At 41.1% G+C, this 18,738-nt stretch overlaps 1 protein-coding gene and 1 pseudogene across 1 annotated transcript; one reads left to right on the top strand and one right to left on the bottom strand.

The window, feature by feature from the left end:
- Nucleotides 1-1,262: 1,262 nt before the first annotated feature.
- Nucleotides 1,263-6,424, top strand: LOC129363892 (chromobox protein homolog 1-like; annotated as a pseudogene).
- A 1,103-nt stretch (nt 6,425-7,527) lies between these two features.
- LOC129363635 (endoplasmic reticulum membrane sensor NFE2L1-like) lies at nt 7,528-17,728 on the bottom strand. Its single transcript, XM_055035854.1, has 7 exons — nt 17,664-17,728; nt 15,547-16,075; nt 14,901-15,077; nt 11,886-11,999; nt 11,594-11,744; nt 10,783-11,391; nt 7,528-9,548 (listed from the first exon to the last, which is right to left on the bottom strand). Exons 2-7 carry the CDS (start codon nt 15,814-15,816, stop codon nt 8,566-8,568), a joined length of 2,304 nt encoding a protein of 767 aa, XP_054891829.1. The 5' UTR covers nt 15,817-16,075; nt 17,664-17,728; the 3' UTR covers nt 7,528-8,565.
- Nucleotides 17,729-18,738: the final 1,010 nt, after the last annotated feature.

The following is an 18,738-nucleotide window of genomic DNA, read 5'->3' as shown; positions in this document are numbered from 1 at the left end:
AAATATCAGTCTTTTCACTTCGGCCTGCTGCTAGCCGGACAAGCTCCGAAGGTTTCTGCAGAAAGGTAAGGCTCGTGTTTGTTAGCTGAGCTGGAGCGAGCAAAGCACGCCAGCCGTGTTGCCCCCAAGATGCTGTTAGCAGGCCGTCCGGCTCGTTTACATGCACACGTTGTGATCTGCAGTCCACCGCGTTCTGTGCGATATTGAGCAGCTTCTCCCACTGTTAGCTCGTTTCTCCTGGTCGCAGCCTGTTGGGCTGAGCGGGTGAAGGCACGAGGCTTTCAACGTGGTGCAAACGCAATGGAAAACTGCATGCAACACGTTGATTGTTGTCTTTGTGATCGAGGGAAGATGCATGTTTAAAAATGAAGCATCATATGTTTGCATCGTTGGTTGTTGCAGTGAGTGTGCATTCACATTCTGGGTGACTTCCAGCTGCGTGAATCACGCTCCTCCAGTCTGAAACATGGAGGTTACTTCATGGAAAAGGCATGTCTCTGAACGCTTGTGACATTAATTTCGCGCTGAGCAGTGTTTATGGAGCATCTTATGTATTTTTTTCTGTAAAACCTGTATTAAAAATGCATGCCTTACTGTAGCGCAGCTGCAACTACATAAACCCGGGCCCCAAAGTTCGGTAGATGTTCCTCAAACGGCCTCACTTTCGAAAAGTGTTTTTATATGTTAAACAGGTGAACTGTTTGGGCTTTTGATTTGGTTTCACCTGCGTAACTTTTTCTTCTTCAAAGCATTTGAGTTTCTGCTGTAAGATGTTCTCTAACCAGCGCACTGTCTTCATTCCTTCGTGGTTGTCTTTGCGTCTGACTCCGATAGCTTTGGCCTGTTAGAGCATGCACTCTTGCAGGCCTTCCCACTGTAAGCCCCTGCAATCATCAGAACCAGTCTGCTGCAGATCTGATTGGTCCCCCCACACAAGTCTTGGTTGCATGTTCAATATTCATTGCTGAAACTCCCAGTCTGAGGGTGGCGCCAAACTTTTAACAGTCACACAAAAGCAGAGAAGTAAAGCAGAGAATTAAAGCAAGAAGCTTGCAACAGTTTTATTATGAACATCAGCTTTTTTAGAGCTGGTATCTCAATAACTGGCATCACCAGAAACAGAAAAACAAGAATAATTACGGTCGTTTAAATTGTTAGAATAGCACTTTCTTGATCAGCAGTGCCTTGGTTTTAGTTGTTATGCATTTCAACTGTGTGAACCCAGGTCAACAGTAGATCACTGGTCTACATCTCAGAATTGCATGTTTTCTGTTGTCTACAGAGTCCTCTACAGACATCAAACTGGCGACCGTAGCAAAGAAGACCAAGAAGGTTGAGGATGAGGAGCAGCCGGCGGCCCCGGCCCCAGCGGCTGTGGTGGCAACGGCCACCGCGGGAACAGAGGAAGCACCTCCAGTAGAAGCAGCAGCAGCTCCAGCTGCAGCGGCAGCTCCTGCAGAGGAGGAGGAAGAGGAGGAGTATGTGGTGGAAAAAGTTCTGGACCGCCGTGTGGTGCGGGGCAAAGTCGAGTTTCTGCTGAAATGGAAAGGCTTTTCAGAGTGAGTATAACCTGCTCAAATACAGGATGCTGCTTTTTGTTCCAGGTGAACTTAGCACCACCTCACAGAGCAGCCCTCCCCCATAACTCCTCCACTCAGCTCCTTCAGACTAGCCAGCAGCAATTAGAAAACACCTTTTGGAACTTCTGAGTTCATTATAGCAGCTACTCCTTTGTGAAATGCTGGTAAAATTATTAATAAAGGGTCAATAGAGAAGCCATATCTGACTTCCTGAAGGTTGAGTTTCAGAAAGAGCAAGAGTTTCTTAAAGAGACAGAGGCCCAAATTGCTGCCATATCATAAGAATATCCCCTCAGACACAGTCAAGCATCTGAAACGATCAGCGCTGATGATTGTTTATGTTTTATGATGCTTTCTGTCCATGAAGCTGTTGAACAGAAGCTTCCAGTCTGCTCACTGTTTCTGTGTGTCGTCACTTTGTAGAGCTTTCTCAAAGTCACATTATTCTCCTGAACTTTTACCATCATATGCATTAACCTGTTGAGTTAAAGTCATCAAGAATCTTTGTTATTATTGAAAGTGTTGAAGGATTGACTTCAACATTTTCTTCAGCATATTTTGACGTAAACATGAGCAAACTGTATCAATTTCTGCTTGGTAAAGTCTCTTAGACGAAATGTTCTATTTTTAAAATGTTGTTTATTACAATTATATAAAACTACTATTGGCTGGGTTATTGGTCTCTGCCACAAACTTTCTACAGTCATCAAAAAGTTATTATGTATACTGTCTGATTTCCTGTTATGATTGCAGATTTACAAGACTTCTGAGAGGCTGACTTGGGAATTTTGGAATGTTGTTTCAGAGACATCCATGTCTAAAGTTATTTTTGTATTCATCCATTTAGTGAGGACAACACATGGGAGCCGGAAGAAAACTTGGACTGTCCCGACCTGATTGCAGAGTACATGCAGAAACACAAAGAGAGAGAGGAGAAGAAGAAGGAGAGTAAAAGGAAAGCTTCCAGCGAGGCGTCTGGAGATGCAGAGGAGCGGGCCAGCAAGAAGAAAAAGGAGGAGGTAATTTAATTAACGGCTCCACAGCCAGACAGAACCTAAACCTGCTGTTTAGATTCTGTAAGATGCCATTTCATCATTTTATTCCACATCTTATGCTTTTGTTCTCCTTGCTTGACTAGTATGTCGGTCCTTGCACAGTTTCCCAGGATTTTTACCTTAGAGACCGTTTAACTCACATGTATCAAACTCAAGGCTCGGGGGCCAAATCTGTCCCACCGCAGCTTTTTATGTGGCCCTTTAGGCTTATTACATCGATAGGCACTGCTATCTCCAGCTTTTCACAAATCTGCAAAATTCACACAAAATCAAGAGTCCCACAATTTTTCTGATTGTGTGGACAGTTTATTATCAAAATCAGTTCACCAAAGAACATTTGCTTGTCTCTGACAAACTAACATTTTTGTTATATAATTGTTGTGGGTCTCAGTCTGAGTCGTGCCATGTGTGTGTTCTGCTGTCAGGGGGACAAGGCCAGAGGTTTCGGCAGAGGCCTGCAGCCTGAGAGGATTATTGGAGCCACCGACTCCAGCGGAGAGCTGATGTTTCTAATGAAGTGGTGGGTTCTCATAAACACTTAGAGATTCTAGGCTTTCTGATAAAGTCACATTTCACCTAAGATGTTCTACGCTTTACCAGGCAGTGAAATTAACCCGTCAATGTTTCAATACTTGTTGCGTTTTATCCAAACCCCTAAGTGTTGGGGTTCACTGACAGTTGGTTGTGTAACAGTCCTCTTCCTCATGTCGTCCTCCGCTTGCTTTTGGGTTCTAGTTGGAAGTTTTGAGGAATGTTGACCCAAAGCTCAGAGTCAGCAGCAGGTTGCAGAGGAAACAGTCTTTATTGTCGCACTGGGGGCAAAACTCAGCAGTAATGGCAGCATTAGGATATGGAGGTTAAAAATTCCAAAACTATCAAAAATATGTAACATAACAAACAAGATAATCAATAGTAAGATTAATATACTGCACGATATTAGAATATAAAATAAAAATACTGTGGACTTATTAAAATGATTATGATCCAAGGGATGTGCAATTAAGTGATTTTTGTATTATTTTCTAATTTTCATAGTGTATACTGAACATTAAAGGGACAGAATCATGTAAAAAAAAATCTCTCTCTCTTTTTCCAAGCTTCATATTATGTTACACATTTTTTCTCTCATAAAAAGCATACCTGGAGTGTTAAATTGATTCTTATAAGAAGGTTTGAGAAATTCTTTCATCTCCATGGCAACCATTTGGCTGTTCAAAACTCTTGGGTGGACCTATCTCTGTATGCAACTCCTTCTCTGAGCTGCAGCTTCCAAGCTTCTGCCTCACAGAGCAGTCCTCCTCCTCCTCCACTCCCCCAATCGGCTCCTTCAGACTAGCCAGCAGCAGTTAATAAACACCTGGTGGAACTGCTGATCTGCTGAGCTCAATGTAGGAGCTGCACTGATAAAACTTTTGTTAAAGGGTTAATGGAGGAGCCATGTTGTGATGACTTTCTAAAGAGAGAACTTCAGAAAGAGACAGGCCACAATTTCAAGGTGTTAAATTCCAAAGTACAATTTCTTTTATTTGATATTTGTAAAAAACTGAAAGTAACATAGTTATTTGATTGTGCTATAAAATGGCACTGTGTAGCTGGAAAACGCATAACACACCAACAGAGAGGCAGGAGGAGTTGTAGGAGCTGCTGGTTTTACTAGATTAGATCTGTCCCTCTCGTCGGTGCAGATCTGCCCCAAACCTTGTGACTGGTGCTTTGAGTAGGCCAGACCACCTGAATATTGTTGTATCCCTGTATGAGCAACACAGATCTGACCTCAGTGACCCTACTCACTGTGGAAATACTCCCCTTTTACAAGTTGAAACCTCCAGCAGAACCTGGCTCAGGACCAACAGCCGACCAACAGAATGCATGAGAAGAAACAGAAGAATTCTTTGCTAAGTTAATAAAAAGTAAGAAGTCAGTAGTAGCAGAGGGAGACAGCAGTCCAGCTGTAATGGATGTTTAAGGAGACATAAACCATTCAGTCATTTAAAAGTTCAGATGTGAAATATTTTAAATATGGCTTTAATGTGCTTTTGTTTTTCGTATTCTGCTTTGGAAATGGAGCTCTGGTCATGACGTCTCTTCTATTTAACAGCTGCATCCATTCAGGTTCACCTGAAAGAAAGTATCAGTGTTTCACAGTCTCTTTCCCCCAGAACCTGACAATCTTTCTTCTTCTGAAACTCAACAGGAAGAACTCTGATGAGGCGGACCTCGTACCGGCCAAAGAAGCCAATGTCAAATGTCCGCAGGTAGTGATCTCTTTTTACGAGGAACGCCTCACATGGCACTCTTACCCCACAGAAGAAGAGGAAAAGAAGGAGGAGGAAAAAAAGGACTAGTGGATGAGAGGAGATACAAATGAGGTGAAGAGGAAGTGTGACAATGCAGGGCAGGAAATCAGCTCCCCACCAGTTGGCTGTTAACTTTCAGTGTCTCTGACATCCTACAGTATGAGGATCAGCAGCTGTCAGTGGAAGTGACAGAAAATCTGTTTTCCTGCCCTGTAAGGATTCAAGTCCTGAAAAGATGTTCCCACCCGTTAGCAGTTGCAGCGGTTTGTTTCCAGCAGGTGTGTTTGACGTCTGCATTCTGTTCTGTCCTCTTACCATGAATGTGTTGTGCCTTCGACAAGTATTCTTCCAGACCACCGAGTATCCAATGGGAAAGAAAAACAAACACGGTTAAACATTAAGGTCAATGTTTGGTTTCGGATGAAGTTCCTCTTTCCCCAAAGTGTTGAGCTGATGGCGTTGCAGCCACAGCAGAGGGAATCTGAGATGGGTGGGAACTTCTTTTAAAAGGAAAGCAGTGAATTTTCCAACATAGACAGAAAGCAGTTTTTCCCTTTCTGTGACTCATTCAGAAACATTGCTGATCTGATCCCACCAATATTTTACTCTAAAGTGAACAGTTTGTGAAATCATCTTTTTTTTTTTTTTTTTTTTTTTTGCCTTATGTTTTCCTGTCTGAGGTAAAGTGCTCTGTGACAAAGTGGACTTCACTAGAATTAGGGTATGTCTCGCACTATGCTGAAAACTCTTTCTTTAGAAAATGGTTCATGTTCACTTGTACTGCGTCCCACATCTGTTTTCTAGGTTATAAAATCTTAGCATGCACTGCTGGGCAACTCAACTATTCCTCATCTGTTATCAGTTGCCAGGCAGTTTTTTTAAGACGCTCAACATACAGAGAGGAAAAAACCGTCTCACTTCTTTGTTGTTCTCTGTCAAAGCTTTCCAGTTGTGTGTTAACTGTAACCCAGCTGTGCATTTCTATGTAAACTGTAATAGTGTGGTAGCTCTCATTGTTAGTACATTTGGTTTTGATTGATTTCCTTCTTTTTTTTCATCTGGTTTCTTCCTGCTTGTCATTTGTTAGGACCCATACTGTTTTAATACATAAAATAGTGGTGCATGTATTGCACCTTCATCCATTTTAACGATTTGCTATATAAAAACTATCCATCTTGGCTCAACTGAAAACTCTTAAAGCATTTCACAAATTTTACTTGCTCAGTTGTTGGTGATTTAGTTATATTTCTGTACCACATCTATCAGCATTTTAAATATAATTTTCTACATTTTAACCAAATGCTTTCTCTGCTGATGTAAAGAAGTTCTATTCATCTGTGCTGTTTTTTTTTTGTTTTTTGTTTTTTTCTGTTTTTGTATTTTTTTTTCCATTTATCTTTTTTGTTCCAAGTGGATTTGCTTGTTGATCTGTTGCATGTCTGTTGATCTACTTTTAAATGCTAATTTCAACAATAAATGATTTGGGACCCTTGAGGTTTTTCATTCTTTTGTTCTATAATGAAACATGGACCACAGAAATCTGATCATCTGTAAGACCAACCATTGGTGACATTGATAGCTGTTGCACTAGATGAAGGTGACATTTCTGCGACCTCTGGTTATTTGATGACTAAACACAAATGTTAAGTAGTTTAAACTAAATCTGTTGAAAAGACAAGTAGAGTTGAAAATTAAATTCTCAAAATGATTGGACTGGTCTTCAATCATTTCCATTTGTGGTCAGTTCAAGAATTGCTGTCTTTGACTGCTTCTGTATTTGATTCCCTTTGCTTAATTTCTGTAATATTTATTCTGGTGCAACTCTAGACAGGTGGAGGTTTTAGTTTAGATTTAAAGGAATTCGGTGTTTCAGTTTTGTGGTTTTCTGGAAATTTTGTGGTGCATAGAAGCTGAATGCTGCTTCTTCATGTCTCCATGTAGAGCAGAATCAGAAACAGAAGACCTGAGAGTTCTGGAAGGTTGATAAAACAGCAGATCTTGAATGTGGTGCTAAACTGTTCAGTGATTTATAAACTAACTATCTCAAAGTGTTCTCTCAGTGGCAGGACTAGAACTGGGTGACTGCAGGCTGCTGTATGAGTCCTTAATCTTTTTTCTGCATCTGCCGCTTGGTTCAGGGATGATAGTATCATTCACTGCACAAATGAACACTGACTGCTATGAAAGAGGGAGATGTGTTTGAGATCATTGTAAGAAGCGACACTTGCCCCAATAACAACCAGACATTACTGGCTTGCATGATAAATTTCCCACATTAAGAGAAACTGCTGAAGTTGGAGGTTTTCATGTCACTAATAACTTCAAGACATTCTCTTGCAGTGGAGGAGACTTCAAGATACCTGAGAGCAGCAGATCCAGCAAGGAGCTCTGAGGGGAATTTAACACCAGCTCAGAGCTTACTAAATATTACTGCCAGCAGATAGTATTACATCAGTGCAAAGTTATATTTTCTGACTAATTTTTCTAATTTTGGTCATCTGGTCATTTGTTCTGGTAAAATATTATAGTGTAGTATTCTAATCAGAATTTAGAGTCTGCATCTACAAGCAGGTTGAAGGAACAGTCAAACAGGCGTGTTATACTTTATAAAGTATATTTGGATTTTCTGTTTACCACAAATGACTTCAGATGTATGAACACATTTCTACACATTTCTTTTCTTGTCAGGATTTTCTTGTAGATCACTGCAAAAAAGATCCAACTGTCACTTCTGAATACAATAATGGATTATTATTTACATAGAACTGATAGAGGTAAAATCAACATCCTGGATGAAAGTATATTACAACAAAAGTTACAAAATTTCAAGTCCTATTCCATCTTCAATAGTTTCAGTCTTTGTGCTGAAGGTGAGGCAGCAGGGCGGCGCCAGGCTGCGCAGAGAACTTTACACCTTCAGTGTCTTTACAAATGGTGCCGGTGAAAAGCTTTTCTTTGTTCCGCTGTGATGTCCGCCTGTGGTCCGCTGACCAGCTGCCTGCTGACCAGCGCTGCCTGCTAACCAGCGCCCCCTTCTGTTCAACAGAAGATGACCGGTGCTCCAGCCAAGGCTGGTATTCTCTGTTCTCCATCAGGCAGCATGTCTTCTTCTTGTGCATGAAGAAGACACTAAGCAGTGAAGGTGCACATGCAGAACATCAGAATCATCATTCTTCAGTCTGAATAATTTTGTTTGAACTCCAAGTCATTGAGACATCATTTGCGACAAACTGATGTAGTAGATTTGTATCTATTCAAGCATAATCTAATTCACATATTTTCTAAGTACCAAAGATTCGAATTGATCTTAGCTTGTCCAAATACCAAAAACGGTAAGAAGACTCCCAAATGAGCAGAAGCCAGATTTAGCTCTGTTCCTTCAGGAGGAGAAAACCGACATGTTTTATAGTCAAGTTTGTACAATGTTGTTAAAAACAACCAAAAAAATACAAGAAACTGAGTCTGCAAAAGTATACATTTTGAAATTGAAAATTTTAGAAGCTCTAGTTTACATCTGATGCGTACAGAACCTTCCAGTTGAGGTCATCCAGAGGTCAGAGGGCCAGTGTTTCATGCTTTGCCAGGTTCTTGTTGGAAGCTCATCCTGCCTGTTCCAACCTGATCTGTTCTTATTTAGCTCCTCCTCTTCTTCACACCTCTGTGTTTTTTGCTGCTTTGACTGGCTCTGACCGACGCCACAGAAACTGTATCATCAGGTCCAAAGCGAAGCGTGTACTCTGTGGCATCCAGTGGCCTGCCGTTGTCATCTGCCAGCTGGGAGAAGATTTTCTGGCATAACTTCTCATATCTGCTCTTCATGTTCTGCAGGTGTGTGAGGCTGTTCCGCTTCTCCTGCAGCAGCTCTGAGCGCTGGAGTCTCAGGGCCTTCAAGTCTTTTTCCAACGCTAGCAGAACGTCTAGTTTCCTCTTCCTGCAGTTCTGAGCAGCTATCTTGTTCTTCCCACGCCGCCGGATGTCCCTGATGAGTGTCAGCTGCTGCTGGCTGACCTGGCCACTACTCAGCAGCTGGTTAAACTCCTCTACTGGCAGGTTAACAATCAGCTGGTAGGAGAAAGGGATCCTGAGGGCCCGGGCTCGCTCCTCGTCTCGACTCCAGGTTTTAGTTTCTGGAGCCAGGCTGGAGGAGGAGCGGCGGTACAGTCCGGAGCTGCCGGTCCTCACTGATGATTCAGTCAGTATGGGGGACATCGTCCCTGGAGCTGGAGAGGACAGCGAGGACAGGGGCAGGTTGTTGTAGGTGTGATCATGGCCGATGTGTTCCAGCCAGGAAAAGCCTGGAAACAGTTTGGAATCTTCGTGGTTAACAGGGAACCGTAGTACCTCATGTCCTCCAACCGCTCCCATCTCCTCCTCCACCTCCTCCTGCTTAATGGTCACCTCCACTTCTAAATGAGATCCAGCTGAGCCATCCTCATCACTGCTGGCCACCTCATCAGAAAACACATTCCCCACAGCCGACGCACAGGATGAAGAAGAATCGTCAGAAGAAGAGCATTCAGAAACAATAGAAGAAGAGGAGGAAGAAGGGCTGTGGATGAAGTCCAGAGACAGGCCGGAGTCTGAGTCTATCTCCACCTCCACCTCGGCCCGGACATCTAGGAGGACGCAATGGGAAAGATCAAAACAGTTTCACAGATTGTTTCTTCAAAGTCTGAATGTTTGTGACATTGCCTCTGATTTCATGAAAGTCAGCTTTAAAACAAAATTTGCACATTAAAAGCCATTAAAACCCTTTTACCTCTAAATACTACATGTATTGTCCTGCCAAATCAATCTGCTCAGAGTATTAACAAATGAATAAATGCTACATCCATCCAGGAGGAAGTTAAGTCTTTTTGAGTTTACTCTTTACAAATGATCTATGTTATATATTTTTTGGTCTGATGGTCAACAGGCAGGACCGCAGCTCATCAAGGTAGAATGGATGGACGGGTCAGTATTTCATTATGACACACTTTACCGGGTGTCTTATGTGACTGAGCAACATTTAGATCAGTTTAAAAATCTAAGGCCACAGAATTTTTTTGGTTCAATGAGACAACATGGTGAGGACAGGAAACCATGGAAACAGCAGAAAAAAACAACAGGAGAGTGGAAAGAAATATCATGAGTTCAGCTGGCAGCACACACTGCAGCAACCGCTCCAACTCCAAGGTGTCTGGTAGAGGAGCTACTCTCACAACAAACAGCCTCAGCGTGGGGCAAAGAGGTTAGTCAAAGTAGAGGTTTACTGTATAAATACTTTGCATGTACCTGGGTGAGCTTGTAAAATTCATATAAAAATGTGGACATGCAAAGTATGGCCAACAGAGAATGATCTGGGAGACAGCCAACAGCTCTACTAAAGGAAGCTGAAGTTTTAGTCCAGGTGAAATCTGAAAGGTTCCTGACACCAGTCAGTTTGACCCATGACCTTTAGGTATCTGCTGGAAAGCTGATACCGAAGCAAGATTTTAGCTTGATTGAACCAAGTCTTCATCCAAATCAGGAAAAACATTGACATCACAAAGAAATATAATTGTTTGGAATGGCCTAGTAAAAGTAAAGCTGAGATGTGTTCTGTGGGGTCGCATGGAGAAGAAAGTTTCTCACGATCTGATGCATATTAGGAACTTTTGCAAAGTGAAAAAGGCAAATATTGCCAAATTAAAGAATCAGTTGCTAGAAAACCAAGATGCTTCAAAACATGTTGGTGTCACTGATGTTTCTGGGTTATTGCACTTTTCCCTCTGACAGAATTATTTATTTTTGGCTGTATGGCAAAAAACAAATGTGACATTATCATGTCAAAATGATTTATTAATAATTCTGCTCGCTATAGTGAAATACCTCCGGGTCTGCTGGGTTGCTCCTGATCTTCCATCCAGTTGCCTCTTCTATCAGCTCCATGATGGACTCCATCACAGTGTCGCTGCTCTTCCTCTTCCTCATCAGACCTGGCTTCCAGCTCAGGACTGAATCCCTTCTCCAGTTCTCCATCCAACAACTGAATGTCTTCCAAGATGTTCAAGTCCTCCAATAGGTCACTGATGTGGCTGGGAAAACCGTCTGCATCTTCCTCAACCATCACAAAGGATCTGGATGATGTTCGCCCAAAGTCCTGGTCCAGATCATTCCCTCCGGACTCTTGGCTGACACTAGGAGTTTTCAGGTCATATGAAGGAGAGTCTGAGCTGAAGGGAGAAATGTCTTGAGTCAGCAGGTTCATGCTGAAGGCTGCCAAGTTATCTCCGCCATTCATTCCTTCATCAGTGTTTTCTGTAGGATTTTCATCCAGCAGGTCAGTGTAGTCTGAAGGAATTGTCCAGGAGTCCATCCTGTAGTTCTCCAAAGTGAAGCCTGTGTTGATCATTGAACCCTCCTCATCCAGCTCATCACTGGGAGTCAACGGAAGCAGAACCGGTTCCTGCTCCAGCTGTTTAGCAGTCCCAAACAGATCTTAAAACAAACAGCAAGTATTAGGGAGAAAACGTTATCTTTGAATAATGATAATAAGCTCTTTTTGAATTTATTATATATTTTAAATCTCTGCTCCTTTTGCATTTCTTAGTTTTCAGCTAATGAACATTCGGTTCACTTTCATCTAAAACAATCAGAGCTCAATCCAAGGTTCAGTTTTCCTTTGCCCTGTGTTGCTCACCCTGCTGCCAGCAGGTCCCTGTGAGAGGTTCTGTCCCGGGACGGGTGCTGGACCATGGGGGCGGAGCTTCAGACCCATCACTTACTGCAGTCCCAGGTGTTCTTGAGTCAGCGCTGCGGTTTGAACAGGTCATCATTTCAACATCTGTGTTCTGCAAATAGAAGATTACAGTTTCATCTTATTTCATCTGTATTTATGATCTTTTCAGAGGTTTCATGCACTGCATCTTTGGATCTCTTTTTTGTTGTAGTTCATCACATGCATTTGCATCCCTTCTAATTCTGTTTGTTACCTCAGGCTCCAGGATGTCCATTAGATCCTGCCACTGGAGTTCCAGGTCGAGACCCAGTGGCTGATTTTCAGGGAGCGTGTCGGAGGATTCATCGTTTCTGTCAACATTAGTTCTCTAAAGAACAGCAGAGGAGGGATGAGTGTCCAGACATCTGGGGTGGGGGACACCTCTGACATGACACTGTCATAAACATGATATAACACCTGTTATGAACATGAAGGAGTCTTATTCTGTAAATAATGACTCTTTTAATGCAAAGTTAAATTAAAACTTGCATGAAATGTCCATTAAAAGAGTCGACTTTGTGTTAAAAGTGTCGTTATTTACCAAATAACTCTTCATAACAATAGTTATAAACATTTCTGAAGATTCCTTCATGGTCATGACAGGTTTTATGTCATGTTTATAACAATGTCACGTCAGTCATGCACGCCCCTTCAAATAAAGTGTTACCAAAAGCCTTAATGCTCTACTTCTGAAAGTAAATTTTTTGGCCTCACTGTGACTCAGATGATACACTGCCACGTTTAAAATAGAAAAATAAATAAAATAAATAATACCAGACATACAGTTTAAAATTAAACACATTTTCGAGATGAAATATTAAAGATTAAATAATAAATATTTTTTATTTCACATATCCAGTCTGACAAAAATGATTGAAGTTTAAAAACAATTTTTCTGATGAGCAGTTCTGGTAAAATGTGACGGAGGTCATCCTGCTGCTTGTTTGTGAATATGTGTAGAAGCAATAAACAAGGTGGATTGCAAAACTGGGACATATAAGTACGAGTCAGGATGTGATGATCAGGTTTCAAAACAAGACAGACAGTCACGAGGTTGACTGTATAGCACCTGATATTTAATATAGGAGGGGATTTCAAAACACTGCTGTACACACTTTCATTTAAAGGAGCAGCACACTCACAGATCTGTGTGCTGCAGCTGACTTTCACAAAGTAATCTGACACTGAGAGTCAGCTGTAGCTTTTAATCCCATGCACCCTCCATAGCAGAAGAGGTTGTTGCCTTCTAGGATGTTCTTGGCTCTCCATCACTAGTGTTGGCTTTTGTGTTCTAACATTAACAATCTGAAGTTTGAAGTCCTGTTTGCTTCCAACAGCTGAGCTTTTAGTGATGTGAACTTGAACTACCTTCCTGCTGTCCTTTTCATCCCAGTATGTTTACCAAATCTTTCTGAGACGAAAAAAAAAGTCTATTTTTTTGGCAGATTGTTCATTTGTTTGCACAATGATAGTTTGCATTTAGACATTTATCTATGTCTAGTTAACTGTCCCCATAGAAAATCTGCACCTGAAGCACAAAGAAGCCAGACTGGGGTTGGACCCCAGGACAGAAATGCTGCAGTTCTTTGTGGATGAACATGTCTGAAGGATTTCTAGGTTAGGAAGGCCATGCAAAGCAGAAATATGAGGCCAGAGGTCAGAGGTCAAGGCCACACTAACTGATTTACAAGTTGAAACATGCAGCTACAGAAACAGTCAGTCTCTCCAGTCTGCAGCTCCGAGACGTTCGGAGCCGCAGACTGAACCCAAAGCTCCTGTTTAAGGTTGGTTGCACTGTGTAGACAACGTTGATCGGTGGCCTTCATTTATAAGCTTGGCTGTTTAGTCAGGCTTATAAATGTAGTAGTTTGTAGTAAGCACTGTCCTACAGATGAAACTCAGAGGATGCAGCCTAAATACTGTTATCTCTTGGAAGCAACTCCAGAGGACAGGTGTCTTTTTAGCATTTTTACAAAACAGACAACAGAGCATGATGTGGCAAGAAAACGTTACAAAACTCGAACAGAAACCATAAGGGCCGGCCAACCCACGCAGAAAGGCTTGGAGATATGCTCAGAAAAAACAGGCCGCTTCATATCCTTAAAATGGGAGCAGAACATGTCAGTGTAACAAAACAAACATCTTTGATTTCATCTTATATTATGGAAAGAAGTCAGAGTGACACACACACAAGTGTTGCAGCCTAACTGAGTTCATTGCTTCATTTTTCTGGTGACATCAGGTTTGCTGGTGACTCATCAGTTTCTGACTCAGTGTCTCACAAGTCACCAAGCTCAGCTTTTATCTGTACCCAAAACAAAGCCACTGCATGAGTTTACAGCCTGAGTGATGGAGAGTTATTGGTAACCCGGCAACAGCAGTGTTGTTTTCAGAGGGTGACTGCAAAAGTTGATCTTGAAATAAAAATGTTAAGAACTAAATCATTTTGGTCCCAGAAGGGTCTTTTTTTAAAATAATAACACTATGAATATTATCTATTATTATTACTTATTACAGATAAATGGTTTCATATTTTCAAAAGAAGTCACAGTAACCTACATTATTTCATTTTACACAGCAAAATATATTTGAGCTTATACAGATATCTTGTTTTCTTAAAATGAAGGTAAATGTACATTTTTGATGTTATTGTAATATTATGTCATAAAGTTGTTACTTCATGGAAAACATACATGAGGCATTGCTTTGATTCTTTCATGCATGTTTGAGGGATCCTTGTATCTCCTGTTGCAGCCAATAGTGTGTAGAGCCTCTATAGAACAGTAGCTCTACAGTCGGTTGGTTCTACATTCAATCTCAACTCTCATTGAGTGAAAGCAATATGATTACATCAAGTTATTAGAAAAATACTTAGAAGGACCCAGTATATAAACTAGGTGTCTGTAACTCGTATGCTGGTCTCCAGCAGCTTCTAGAAGTCTCTCTGTACAGCTGGGATGCATGCTAGTGTGTAGGACCAGAGACATTACAGGACTCTGGCTCTCAAGCAATGCAGTGAGAGACCCACACACAAAATACTGCTGGGTTATTTCTTTAGCCAAACAGGTTGGATTTCTGTTGAGATCAAAGTTGGATAGTTTTAACTGAATGTTAGTCCAACATTCACTGGAAGGTTAGAGGAGACTAGAGCAGAGTTGTTCAGTCAGCTTTTTTCCTGGGAGTAATAATATAACTGAGACACATCATGATGTGTGATCATCTGTCATACCTGCTCTTCGTCCTCCAGACTATCCAAAGCTTCTCCTTGTTCAGTAGTTGGCTCACTTTGGACTCTCTCTACCTGACTCAGTGTTCTGTCCATCAGAGAGTTCTGGTCAGAAAATCGTCCAGAGAGAGGACCGGCTTCCTGCTGGACGAGCCATGTCTCCAGCTCTGCCTGAGGGACCTGTGAAGAAAAGCTTCAGGTAAAGACTTTTACAAACACAGGCAATCTGAACTTTTAATTAGAAACAGATTGTTGGACTAAAGAAGCAGATGATGCTTTCTTCTTTTAAGGTGATCCTCTTTTTAATTTTCAATCTCATTTAGGCTTTTTTCTCTAGTTCAAAGGGAACGTGTTCTTGTTATTTAACTCCTTCACTTCTTCATTATTCATATTTTATGAAATCTTTGCAACATAAATGCCTTATAGATGATTCATTCAGTTCAATTCTTTAAATTAAATTTTAAATGTTTTTATTCTAAAAGAGATGATTAAATATTCATCACAACAAGCACACAAGAAATGTGTTTGTTGTGATGATACAACAAACACATTTGGATCCACACTTTTACATTTTTGGTCAATTTCTGTATATACAGACTCATGGTGTGTGTGGCTAAAAGTTGGTCCTTATGAGGGTGTGTTTCCTTACCTGTATCCGGTCCAGAGAGCGGACCCAGCCTAACAGCCTGCGCGCTGTGAAGAACTGATCCACATCCACTGTCTTGGGGTGCAGGCTGTGCCGGTTGCAGAGGTTCAGGATCTGTGAGTGTGTCAGCGCTGAAGTCGGACCCAGAATCAGCTCACACCAGGCTGGAGGCATGAACGCCTCCAGTTCCACATCCACCCAGACTCCACAGAGACTCAACAGGATGGCTATCTGAATCAGCCCCTCTGTGAAGTATTCCTTTATGTGTAACATGGTCCTTTGGTTTGTGCTGTTTCTCTTCCTGGAAGATCCGTCCAGAACAAACTGCTATAACATGGCTCTCTGTGGGAGGACGTGTGTAACTATAGTTTGGATTTTATGTTAAACTGTTTTATTACATTTTGGCTTCATTGTTTTCAAAGATTACTGCAGATAGCTAACGTGCCGTGCTGCTTCAGTCTAACAAGAGAAAGATCTATGATGAGTTTCTGGCCGGTGATCAGGGTGGGTCTTCTTCAGAGTAGAGATGTGCCTTCAGACCACACAGGAAAAAAACAGGAAAGGAAAATACTCATTATTTTTTCTGACAAACACACAAACTGATGAAATAAACAAACCTTCTTTTGCGATTAATATTTGTCTTTCGGGCTGAACTTTGTGTGTTTTGATGATTTATTGTTCTTTTTTAGGTATGTCATGTACATAAAGAATGCAATCTTTTGGACGTCTCCCTCTTCTGTTATTAACTTTTCATAGCCAGAGAAAGTCATCAGTTCATCTGTTTGTCTTGTCACCCAAACTGAGCCAGGTTCTGGTTCTGGTTCTGGTTTTGGTTTTGTTTCTGGTTCTGCTGGATGTTTCTTCCTGTAAAGGGGATGTTTCCCTCTCCACTGTTGCCAAATGATGTAACCAGCCATGTTTGTCTTGCTTAAAAAACACACTTCCTCCTGGTTTCACTTTCTATGCTGGAGCAACACAGTCTGTTGATACCTTCTGAACCCCATCCTCTGGTCAAAATGGAACTGTTATTATTATTTCAACTTTTTTGAAATTGCATGTTTAACCAGAAATCAGAATGAGCTCTAAGGTATCTGTTGTATTTACTTTTATTAACACAAGACAAATAATCTTGAGAAACTACAAAAAAAAAAAAAAACACTCTAAGATAGAGATGCTATGACAAAAACAGTATGGAAGATGTATGTGTCAGAATTTAAAAAGTTAAATGTCCTGGTTATTACAGCTGAAGCTGATTGAAACATGAAACCCTGGAAAGTGAGAAAAATAATTTATCAGATTTTTTTCTGATTGGATGGGTTTTATTATGGAGGGAAAAATATGACCTGTCAGAAACAGCCTGTTGTTTAATCTATATCATTTATATTTAGTTTTACATTCCTTATAAGATGTGCTGACTTGTTAAAAAGTCCCTTTGCTTGAAACCTAATAAGCCAATATTTGTTTCAGACAAAGTTACACGTCTTTGTGGTTGAATCCCTTTTAACCTACTTATTGCTTCAAGCTCTGCTGCCTTTTGACTTCAGATATGAAGCTCAGATAAAGGTATTTAGTACTTTATTCACTGTTAATTATTGACACATTATGTCATCATTGCTTATATGATTACTAATTTGTCCTGTTAAAAAAAACATCTGAAAATGAGCAACATCCTTTATGCAAAATAATAAAAAATATATATATATTCTGAGCTTGTACAGGGTGACATTTCAGGGTTTAATTCCATGAAGAAATCTTCATTTGAGCTAACCACTGAGGAGTTTAAAATAATTGGAAAAAAAATTTTTTTTGAAGTGAATCCTAAATTTGTAAGATTAGGAAAGATGTGGAGAAGTCAAAGTTCATTGTTGCATGATGCTTTGAAAGCTCCCCAACAGTCTGTCAATGCAATATGTTACACAATGTTTCCAGCTGTCATAAACAGATCTCTATAAAATAACTTGGGAATCAGTGAAGTCACTATGAGGTCCAAAACAACTAAGAAAACAAGCAGTTTGTGATTATATGACACAACTTTTTGATGAAGTGTGCGATCTATCAGATCACAGCAGAGATAAACTTACAGTCAGTAGAAATCTGGATCTAGTCAAAGTGTTTCTTACCGGGCAGACAGTTCAGTGGTCAGCAGCTCAGATCCAGGCGCCCTCACTCACTTCCACCATTCGCTTTCTGTTCTGACAAAGTTAGAAGCTGAGCCTTTTTAAAGCAGCTGGCCTGCGCTAGGCTCCTCCTCCTGGTGACTCACACTGTTACCAGAGGAGTGTGTCACTCTGTTGGTGTATGTTGCTCTGCTGGTGTGTGGCAGCTCTGCTGTTAACAGTGTAAAATTGCATCATCCTCCTGCCTGCTGTCTGGTTCCAGGACTGTGTTGGGAAGTCAACGGTGTTAAGAAATAACATCATGGATACACATTTCAGTGTTTCGTCCCCCAAACACAGGCAGATCCACCGAGACAGAGTTCCTGCAGAGCGCTGAGAACAGCGGAGGAAATACACGTGAGGAGAGTTGTCTAAATGTGGCTGACAGTTTGGTCCATTCATGTCTTCCCAGCAGGTTTTTTTTATTCCTAAAAATCCATCTTCATAATCAGTAGTGAACAGTGATTCTACAGCTTCTCCTCACCATGTTCACATTCTGCAGCTCAACAGACAGGAGGAACCTTTAAAGAACAGTGAGAGGAGCTGAGATGTAGTCTCCACAGAGCCCTAAAAGCTGCAGAACCTTTAAGAAAAAAATTATTTCTTTACAAATTTGTTAAAACTGTCATCATGTCATGACAGTTTGGTATGAGACGTAACCTGTGAAAAGATCGAGTACCTCATCTGCAGTTGTCTGAATAAATGCATTGACCAAAACCAACCAATCAGAGTCAAGAGGAGGAGCTTAGCACTGTCAATCAGACTCATGTACTCGCTGCTAACTGTACTAATGACAGAGAAACACCTCATTGTTCCAGAAAAACCGTTTATGGATCATCAATGGCCATGCTAACTAGCGTTAGCATTCATGACAGACTTTGCTAGCTGCACCACAGATAAAGGGGAGGGAGAGAGGAGTGGCATGAGAAGTACCCCATAGAAAATGATTGACAGCGCTAAGATCCGCCTCCAGGTTCTGATTGGTTGTTTCTAGTGTTTCAGGTAGAAGGCAGATGAACTCAATCTTTTCACAGATTTT

The sequence above is a fragment of the Poeciliopsis prolifica genome, unplaced genomic scaffold, assembly GCF_027474105.1.
Source record: "Poeciliopsis prolifica strain line A6 unplaced genomic scaffold, Auburn_PproV2 SCAFFOLD010, whole genome shotgun sequence".
In the NCBI taxonomy this organism is placed as follows: Eukaryota; Metazoa; Chordata; class Actinopteri; order Cyprinodontiformes; family Poeciliidae; genus Poeciliopsis; species Poeciliopsis prolifica.
Note: the sequence above shows the minus strand (reverse complement) of the source record. Positions and strands in the feature narration are given on the sequence as shown.